This window comes from Nicotiana attenuata, unplaced genomic scaffold (genome assembly GCF_001879085.1).
Source record: "Nicotiana attenuata strain UT unplaced genomic scaffold, NIATTr2, whole genome shotgun sequence".
Classification (NCBI taxonomy): domain Eukaryota; kingdom Viridiplantae; phylum Streptophyta; class Magnoliopsida; order Solanales; family Solanaceae; genus Nicotiana; species Nicotiana attenuata.
Window position 1 is genome coordinate 242,631 of NW_017671765.1, and position 10,778 is coordinate 253,408.

The 10,778-nt window shown below is 36.3% G+C and overlaps 1 protein-coding gene across 1 annotated transcript; it reads left to right on the forward strand.

Moving 5' to 3' along the window:
- The first annotated feature begins 394 nt into the window (after positions 1-394).
- LOC109210101 (microtubule-associated protein TORTIFOLIA1-like) lies at positions 395-5,280 on the forward strand. The gene is made up of 5 exons (XM_019373474.1): positions 395-1,516; positions 1,886-1,994; positions 2,369-2,946; positions 3,745-4,192; positions 4,808-5,280. The coding sequence occupies exons 1-4, from the start codon at positions 713-715 to the stop codon at positions 4,177-4,179; spliced, it is 1,926 nt and encodes a 641-aa protein (XP_019229019.1). The 5' UTR covers positions 395-712; the 3' UTR covers positions 4,180-4,192; positions 4,808-5,280.
- Positions 5,281-10,778: the final 5,498 nt, after the last annotated feature.

Consider the following 10,778-nt stretch of genomic DNA (forward strand, 5'->3'; position numbering starts at 1 on the left):
ATGTTTCAAGAAAAAATTTTAGGAGTAAGAAAAATATATATCTATATCAATATTATATTACATTTAAAAGAGATAATTAACAAATTAAGTCAAGTAACAAATTAATAAAATATTATAATAGTAAATAAAATAATAATAAACATAGTAGATTATGTAATAAAGAAAAGTAATTTTTTTTTGTAGTTTCATCTGATTTACGTATTGGGCATATTTCACTGGATAAAAAAATAAGAAAATTGAAATTTGATTCAAACGATATGATATAGTACGCTCAAACAGATAAGATCACAAAACATGATTTATATTCTCCGGATACTATACTAATGATGAATGGTAGAAACAGTGAAACGGCGCGCTCCCTGTTCTTATACGACACCGTATACCATTCATCATAATCAATACGCGGTAACAGATGAAGTGAACCAACAAATCCGCAACTGCTTTTCTATAACTTCCTCATTACAGTTCTCTTTTTCTTCTTCTTCTTTCTCCCTTACAGTTTTCTTCTCTCTTTAAAAAGAGGAAAGAAGAGAAAAGTCTTTGTAGCAGGAATCACGCGCGCCATAACACCAAACATACTTCTACCTCCACCGTTAGCGGCGGCAATGCCGCCAGAACTTCCACCGGCGCCGCCTCCTACAACAGTGACTAAACTTTGATTACATAAAATAGTCAATAAATCCGAACAAATTTTGGTTTCATTTTTTCGAAAATGTCAGTAGCCATGAAGCGGAACCAAAACCCAACACGCGACTTAAAACACCGTGTCCTCACGTGCCTCCACAAACTTTCCGACCGCGACACTCACTCTGCTGCGGCCGCCGAACTCGAATCCATCGCTAAGACACTCTCATCAGAAACAATTCCTCCTTTCCTCTCCTCCATCTCCGCTGTCGATTCCGCCGACAAATCTCCTGTCCGAAAACAATGCCTCCGTCTCATCTCCCTTCTGTCCGAGCAGCACCGTGACACTCTCTCACCTCACCTCTCCAAAGTCCTCTCCGCTGTCGTCCGCCGCCTCCGTGACCCTGACTCCGCCGTCCGCACCGCCTGCGTCACCGCATGCACCTCCATCTCATCAAACCTCACACAACCTCCGTTTTCCTCAATTATCAAACCCTTCCTCGAAGCGCTGTTCACGGAGCAGGAGATGAACGCTCAGATCGCCGCAGCATTATGTTTATCAGCGGCAATTGAGGCGTCGCCGGAGCCGGATGTTGTCTGCTTGAGGAAGCTGTTGCCGAGGTTCGAGAAACTTCTCAAGTGTGGGAGCTTTAAAGCGAAGGCGGCAGTGCTTACGTTGATCGGTAGTGTGATTGGAGTAGGAGGAGCTTCTAATCAGCAGACAATGAGGAATTTGGTGCCGTATTTGGTGGAATTTATGAGTAGTGAGGATTGGGCTGCTAGGAAAGCTAGTGTAGAGGCTTTGCTCAGACTCGCCATAGTTGAGAGAGATTCACTCTCGGAATTCAAAACTTCTTGCCTCAAGACATTCGAGGCTAAAAGATACGATAAGGTTTATTTTCAATTAAACTCAAATTCCTGTCTTTTGTTTTGGTTCTTGGCTAATTCGATTCAAGTTCTCTTTTACTTGATTGAAATTTGATTATGTTTTATGGATCCTTCATTTTAGTTCATTTATGTTGACCACTCCTGTTAAGGGAGTGTGTCGTGTGTACCCATAACTTGTGCAAATTCTTCAAAACAGACTAAGATGGTGTAATTATATGGGAATTTATGCAAGTTCTTCAAAAGTAAAATTTTTATACCCCTGCTGGATACCAATATATTACATACTTGTAGAAGCCCCTATCAGAAGCCGAGCATATATTCTTATGAGTATAATAGTGTTGATGATTGTAGGATCTATTGACTAATTGTGTAGGTGAAGGCTGTGAGGGAAACAATGAACCAAATGTTGGAGGTGTGGAAAGAAATCCCTGATTTGTCTGATGATGACTCTCCTCTACCCCAGTCAAATTCATCATCTAAAGGTATCTAAATATTTTATCTGCTTCGGTCTTCTTAATCTCAATTTAAAAAATCCATTACTTACGCCTTAATGCTAAAGGATGGGTGGCTATATGAATGCTCCATGGTTTCCACTCCGTTTGGGTAAATAGTTTGTTTTTTAAGGTAAATAAAATGATCTCTAAAGCTAGAGGTTTTCTGAATCTAACACTTGTCACTTTCTAGTTATTCTAGGTAAAATTATTTACTTCGCATCTTATTTCCTTGTTACTTAACATTTGTGTTGCTTATCTAAGTCATCATCCTCCTTTTTGTGAAGTTTCTCATATTGCTTATCTACGTTCTTATTTAATCTAGTGAAACTAAATAGGCTTCTCATGTTTTCTCCTGGAAACAGAAAATGCTAGTGATGGGCGTTATCCACCTAGCGTGAAGACCTCCTATACCATGAGCTCTGGTGCGCCTAGTGTTAGAAAAAAGCAGGCTCATAAGCCAGCTTCTGCTGATGGTTCTTCTGCTCGTACAGCCTTAAAAGGTCGTCTTTCGAACACTTTTGAAAAGAAATCAACCCCAGCAATCTTCCGCAAACTTGATCACAAGAAGCCATCTGAATCGAAAGTTGAAATTTCTGCTCCTCTTGGTACTCCTGGGACCAGGACTTCTGAGAATGAAACTAAAAACAAAGAGGGGAGACTGGCAGACAAAGATGAGGAGATGGAACAACAAACAAAGCTAGAAGTCCAACGAACCCTTTTCAGTAAGATCTCTGGTGAAAGAAAGCCTGGTATATTGAGAGCTGGATCGCGTGTGGTTCCATATCTTAATGAGAGATCAGAATCTACTGTTATTGTAAGTAATGAAACTGGGGATCTCTATAGGAACCCAAAAGAATGTGAATTCGAAGATCTCTCTCAGATCCGGAAACAACTTGTGCAAATTGAAAACCAGCAGTCCAGTTTGTTTGAGCTTCTCCAGGTAATTTGCTAATGGCCGAGAATACTCCCCTTCTGACTTTGGATGTAATCGTAGATTGGTCATGATAAGTTAATATGCTTGGTTCATATATATGCATTAGATTTTGATTTTCCACTAGTTTTTTATGCACTAATTTGCCTTTAACTTGGGCTTAATATCAGAATTGTATTCCCTCCTTCCACTTTGTTTGCGCTGTTACTTTATTAGTCTATTCTTAAAAGAATAACACATTTTTGCATCTCCTTAATAAGAAGCTTTTATAGCTACACAAATGTTATGGCATGTTTAAGACCACAAGTTTCAAAAGTTGTATAACTACACAAATGTTATGACATATTTAAGACTACAAGTTTCAAAAGTCTTCCTTTCTTTATTAAACTTTGAGGCAAGTCAAACAATGCCAAACAAAGTGAAACAGAGGAAGTATTTCCTTACTTCTCAAGAATATATTGAAGAAACATAAGAAGATCATAGAATTTATTCTTCGTGGAATTGAAGTTGCTAACTCTTACACAATGATTAATCCGGCGGAGTCCGTCTGAAGGTACCGACAAATTAACCTCCTAGTTTTGCTGCCTTAAGTTTAATTGGTTATTTGTGATTTCCTTTGGACCAAAACATTGTCTTGTGCAAGCCGTTGAGTTTTTTTCTTGGATAAGCTCTTCCCTCTTCAATTTTGACTCCTCATGTTTTGAGGATTTTAGGCTATCGGCTTATAGGAATACTCAAAACATTGATGCCTTCCTCATGATCACTTTTAATTTCTCAAAAGTTTTTCTTTGTCTTGTTTGTACCTAGAGATTTATTGGGAGTTCAGAGAGCGGCATGCGTTCTTTAGGGACTCGAGTTCAAGGTCTAGAGCTGGCATTAGATGAGATCTCATTTGACTTTGTTATGTCCACCGGAAGGAAGTCAAGGACCGACTCTGCAGCCATGTGTTGCAAGCTACCAGGTGCAGAATTCTTTAGTTCAAAACTTTGGAAGAGAAAAGGAGGTCGGAGTTCTACCTCACGATCTTCTGCTCATGGTGAAACCTCATCAGGAGGTGCTGTAAGCAGAAAAGCTGGTGAGCATGGAGATGGAGAAAGATTTAATTTGGAACGTGGGAGATCTCGGTTTCGCGGTAATCATGGATTTATTGTCAATCCATTAGCAAAAATGCATCCTGAATCTCAGGGAATCTCTGAACCTTCGTCAAGTGGAGTTTCAAACAATTTCTGTAATGGTGTATGAGAATTTATTGCAGGTAATTTATAAATATTTCATCTCAACCTCTGTTACATTCTGTTAACCTGCAAAGTTCAGTAGAGCACATTAAACTCTGCACTTGGTATGGATTGCCTAAATCAATTAGGGATATCATTCTATTATTTGACAGCAGAATGTATTTTGGGTCCTGGTATTGGATATCCTTCTCGAAGCATAACATGCTTTTTCTTGGAGTGAATGGCTTGAATGCCCATACAGAAAAAAAAGAGCTATACCAAATAGGAATCTTCCTTCCCTCAACACTTACAAGAACTAAGTTTGGACTCCTACTTTTTCCAATTGCCTTTTCGTGTGATCGTAAGAGGTCTGTGAGAGGGCTCGAATAGAGTATCCTATAACTAATGCATACATCAGTTGGTAATTGGTGTCATGAAAAGATGGTCATTCTTAAGAATGTGTACTTTACATGTGCATTACATAGTTCTAACTTGGCACCTTATCTTTTCTTTTTATGCAATTATACTATCATCCAAAGAGAATATACGAAATTGTGAAATCGTGATTCAATTTTTTAAAAATAATTTTTCCACAACATTTTTGAGTAGGGGATTGCTGAAGCACTTAACTTTTTCTATGATTGCTTTGTTTCCAGGCTGTGTAGATTGGAATGAGGGCTCGGTTCAATTCTCAAATTAGGTTGGACCTTGAGCATATGGTAGGACAAAAGAGCGAAGCAGGAAGCAGTTTTCTAATAGAGCTACTACAGTAATTATGCCTTCACATATTTGGCGAAGGAATAGTACATTCAGAAAAGCTTGGCCCAAGGTAATGCATCCACTTCTGGTCATTCTACCAAGACTTCCGGTAGAATTAGTGTTTGTAACTTGATTTCTTTGATATTTCACGCTAGAGGAAGAAAGAATATTTGAGAGACAGGAAGCTGTAACAGTGTATTTCGGGTTTAAAAGGGCAAGATGTCTCTGAATATAATAGGAAGTTATCTGTTTACTTTCAGTAATAGTTTTTGCTACGATTTCTCTATGCATTATCATTATACAATATGATGATGTCAGAGTATGTAATGTTTTCTATAATGATGAATCGTGTTTGATCGTTTAGTTTTAATCTTTTTTCTACCTACCAATGTAATGATGAAATGGCGTGGGGTAGCCACTATTTAAGGTGGTATTTATTTTTTATTCAGCAATTCTAATGTTTGAGAAAAAATAGCCACTACTCTATTAAAATTAATATGAAAAAACATTTTTACCCTTTCTTCCATTGCTTTTCTTCCCAAACCATCGCTTCTCTCTCAAGTTCGATACCCATTCGTTTTTCGTTTTCTTTCCAGGAGATATCCTATTTTCAATTTCGTTTTCTTTCCACGAGACATTTTTACCCTTTTTTTTTTTCATTATGCTTTGCTTTCTATCAGAATGTCATTTTTATTGACATTTAAAGAAAAAGGCAAATGTGCAAGGTCACAACAGAATGTGTTAGACCATTTGAACGAGAATTTACCAATTTGAGTTTTCACTTTTTTGACTCTAATTACAGATATTTAAGTCTCTACGTGTTAACCAAAGATCTTGGAATTATTGGCATGGAAACTAAGATTTCAAAAGCTAAGGACACTTGGTCCAGAACTTAGACTAACAAGCTCAAAAGTTAAGGACAATAGGTCCTGAACTTACAGTTACAAGTTCAAAAGTTAAGGACAATAGGTCCTGAACTTAGGCTAAGAAGCCCAAAAGTTAAGGACAATAGGTTCTGAACTTACACTAACAAGCTCAAAAGTTAAGGACACTTGGTCCTGAACTTACAGTTACAAGTTCAAAAGTTAAGGACATGTAGTCCTGAAGTCCTGAAGTTAAGTTCAAAAATTAAGGACATGTAGTCCTGAAGTCCTGAGTTACAAGTTCAAAAGTTAAGGACATGTAGTCCTGAAGTCCTGAAGTTAAGTTCAAAAGTTAAGGACATGAGCAGAAGGGTATTTTCGTTCCGGCAGTTAAAGTTTATTAAAGCAGTGGCTAAAGACTAAAAATATTTTAAACAATGGCTTAAAAGTAAATACATGTGTTATTAGTAGCTAACCGTGCACTTCTAATAACATATGTATTTACTTTTAAGCCACTGTTTAAAATGTCTTTTGTCTTTAGCCACTGCTTTAATAAACTTTAACTGCCCGGACGAAAATACCCTTCTGCTCATGTCCTTAACTTTTGAACTTAACTTCAAGACTACATGTTGAGGAAGAAAGATGAGTTTCAATTTGGCATGGAAGCGAAGTCAGCATTTCATGAAATCAAGTTCAGGACTTCAAGACTACATGTCCTTAACTTTTGAACTTGGAACTCTAAGTTAAGGACTTCAGGATTACATGTCCTTAACTTTTGAACTTGGAACTCTAAGTTCAGGACTTCAGGACTACATGCCCTTAACTTTTGAACTTAACTTCAGGATTTCAGGACTACATGTCCTTAACTTTTGAACTTAACTTCAGGATTTCAGGACTACATGTCCTTTAACTTTTGAACTTGTAACTGTAAGTTCAGGACCAAGTGTCCTTAACTTTTGAGCTTGTAAGTCTAAGTTCAGGACCTATTGTCCATAACTTTTGGGCTTCTTAGCCTAAGTTCAGGAGCTATTGTCCTTAACTTTTGGGCTTCTTAGCCTAAGTTCAGGACCTATTGTCCTTAACTTTTGAGCTTGTTAGTCTAAGTTCAGGACTTCAGAACCTATTGTCCTTATCTTTTGAACTTGTAACTGTAAGTTCAGGATCTATTGTCCTTAACTTTTGAGCTTGTTAGTCTAAGTTCAGGAAACTAAAACTCCCTCATTTTCAAGCTAGTAGGGTGTTGTTTCATAACTGTAGCCTAAAAGTAATGATGATTGAGCTCCTTAACCTTTCCAATATCGTCTTTTTTTTTTTCAATATTAAGCTCTTTCCTTTTTACATGTTTCTCCTCGTTCTGTAAAAGCCTAAATAAACGACATGAGAGTACAGTATGGTTAGTTAAAGTTTGACCAGGAATAGAACAGGGAGAAAATACTATCTTAAAGTCAATCTCCATGTAGCACAAAAGCAATATTTTCAATAGCTCTGGGTTGCATCTAGATTCTAGGTTTGGTGTGAACCCTTTTGGAAAATGCTATAGAGTCCTGGTTTCGACCTAGCTCACTGAAAATAATTATCAAGATTAGCAACTTTATATGGGAGTTATAGACAAGATTTGCAATTGGCGTTCTTATCAAGAAAAATCTTATCATAGTGCTTATTAAATTTTTCTAGGACAATACTTATCAAAAAAAAAAAACTTTCTAGGAAGATTTTTTCTATTACATTACATTCATCTCTCCTACCAGCCGCTATTTGGATTCTTAACTCATTTATGCTCTATATGAAGCAGGAGTTCCACAACGGTACCCAGTATTTCCAATGTATTTGATGCAGAGAGAGAAGCGAGGGTTTGGGAAGAAAAGCAAGGGAAGAAAGGGTAAAAATATCTTTTCATATAATTTTAATAGAGTAGTGGCTATTTATTTTTGCTCACATTAGAATTGCTGGATAAAAAATAAATACCACCTTAAATAGTGGCTACCCCATGCCATTTAACACATGTTTAAGGTGGTGTGGTAACCACTAAGTAAGGTGGTCTTTATTTTTTATCCACTAATTCTAATGCTGAGCAAAAATAGCCACTACTCTATGAAAATTATTTTGAAAAGACAGTTTTACCCTTTCTTCAATTCACATATTCCCAATCCGGGAGAAGTGCACGGTTAGCCACTAATAACACATGTATTTACTTTTAAGCCACTGTTTAAAATATCTTTAGTCTTTAGCCAGTGCTTTAATAAACTTTACCTGCCCGGACAAAAACACCCTTCTGCTCATAAAAGTTCACGACCAAGTGTCCTTAACTTTTGAACTTGCAACTCTAAGTTGAGGACTTCAGGACTACATGTCCTTAACTTTTGAACTTGCAACTCTAAGTTCAGGACCTATTGTCCTTAACTTTTGAGCTTGTTAGTCTAAGTTCAGGACCAAGTGTCCTTAACTTTTGAACTTGTACCTGTAAGTTCAGGACCAAGTATCCTTAACTTTTGAGCTTGTTAGTCTAAGTTCAGGACCTATTGTCCTTAACTTTTGAGCTTGTTAGTCTAAGTTCAGGACCAAGTGTCCTTAACTTTTGAACTTGTAACTGTAAGTTCAGGACAAGTGTCCTTAACTTTTGAGCTTGTTAGTCTAAGTTCAGGACCTATTGTCCTTAAGTTTTGAGCTTGTTAGTCTAAGTTCAGGCTCTATTGTCCTTAACTTTTGGGCTTCTTAGCCTAAGTTCAGGACATATTGTCCTTAACTTTTGAGCTTGTTAGTCTAAGTTCAAGACTTCAGGACCTATTTTTCTTAACTTTTGAACTTGTAACTGTTTCATGGAAGCCTTAAGCATGAAACGGAAGACATTGGTGTCCATAGGATCCTTTAGTTCTACAATAACTCCTCCATGCTCATCATTAAACGAAGGAAGCAGCAGCAGCTCATGAATCTTCTTATTTTGAGCCAAAATTTTCTCCATAAGATATATATAATTATCTGAATTCGGTTCTACTAATTAATTAAGCGACTTTTATATTAAAAATAATCTCTCAAGCAAGTTATATATAGTGAAGTAAACTTCGATAAAAGTGTTGCATGTGTCAATGCCTGCATGTAGTTAACATTATATAGGCTCCACGGAGAAACTAGTCCTAAGTTTGGCGTGCGTCGTATGCGTATAGACGGTGGCTACTATTGCTAAGCATTGAAAATGCTAGATAAAAAGTAAATACCACTTTAGGGGTGTGCATTCGAATCGGTTTATCGATAAATCGAATCGATTATTTGTTATCGAAATCGAAAAAATCGAAACCTTATTGAAACGATAACGATAAGCATATGTACAAATCGATAATCGATAAGTAATTATCGATAAGGGTCAAAATCGAACTGTAGACACTTGTTAAATGAGTAATTACCTATTTGTGTAGATTAATATAACATACATAATGTATATATATTCCGCAACTATTTTGAAAGCGTCTATACAATATTATTTTCCCTAATCTATACCCTTTCCTTTACCCTAAGTCCCTTACCCTATTATTCCTCTACCACATTTAAGAAATGATCATATTTAAAGATCAAGGGAATGAAGTTCAAATTAATGGAAAACAGAATTAGCCATGATGATGTGTTTTATTTTTTTTTATTTTTTTATACCGTTGGAGTGTTGGTGGCATACATTTGATCCCTTACTTTAGTTTTGTTGCATGTGCTTGTTGACACAATTTTTATATTATAAATGGTGTTCGTATTATTTTAGCTTCTTTTTGTCCATATTAGTTAGGCGCGTTTATAGCGATATACTTTCCGTGGAATCCCGCAAATTTTCTTATTGGTGTAATCGATAACCGAATCGATAAGCCTCCAAAATCGATAAATCGAAATCGAAAAAATCGAAACCTTATTGAAACGATAACGATAAGCATATGTACAAATCGATAACAAAATCGAATCGATAAATTGAATGCACACCCCTAGAAATTTTTACACAATTTAAAGTTCTTTTAGAGGTTTGGCAATTTGCAAGAGCGAGAGCTGAGTTGCCCCACAATATTGAAATAAGTGACGCCTTCATCCTTTGCGCCACACATAATTGTCTCGCGCAATATAGAAGAAAGAAAGACCGAAGCAAAAACAGAAGAAAGAAAGCCCGAATGAAAGAAAGCTAACTTGGAGTGCCAAACCATCTTTGTCTTTTACTAGAATGCATCGTTTGCTATAAAAATAAACTACAATATGACATAAAAAGAAGAGTAATGCTTATATTAAAACACAACAGACTAAATAAGCAAACCCAAACTTTCAAAATATACTACTTTCAAGAAAAAAAGTTTGTGATTTTTGTAGGTGCATTATATATGTTTAATAACTCTACTATCAAGATACTTGCTCAAAAATTGTGTTACTGGTTGGTATTTGCTCCATATAATATACTAAATCATAGCTAAGATTACATGGATTTATAAAAATTAAATAAATAAATAAATAAAAACAATAACTTTATGTTTCTTGACTGCATTAGTTATTTTCACTCATCAATTAAATGCAACTGAAACAATATTAATCTGGTATTTCTAATGTATAGTTAGTTGAAAGAAGCATAAAAGCTCTTCTAGTCCCACACTGACTGGACAGGAGAGCTACTATGTAAGGAATGGAATATAAAAGAGCAAGAGCAAAACATAGAAAAGCATACCTTTCTCGGCCTTTTGGCTAAGATCAAGTGTAGTATCTGTTCTTATCAGTTTAATATCTGATATGAAGTCATTGACTCACACGATATTAACTCAATTTTTCAAGGGGGAAGGCCTATCATGATAGCTTGCTATTGGGGCCTTCAAGCGTTGCCTTGATGTTGTACTACTGCCTTGGCCTGGCGCACCCCACCAATTCTAGCCCTAAATTTCTTCTTTTGCTGGAGTTTTATTTTGGTCTTTACGTTTTTTCTTTACTTGTTATGACTCATTAAATCCGACAATTAAGAAGGAAAATTTTTTTTTATATATATATATACACACAC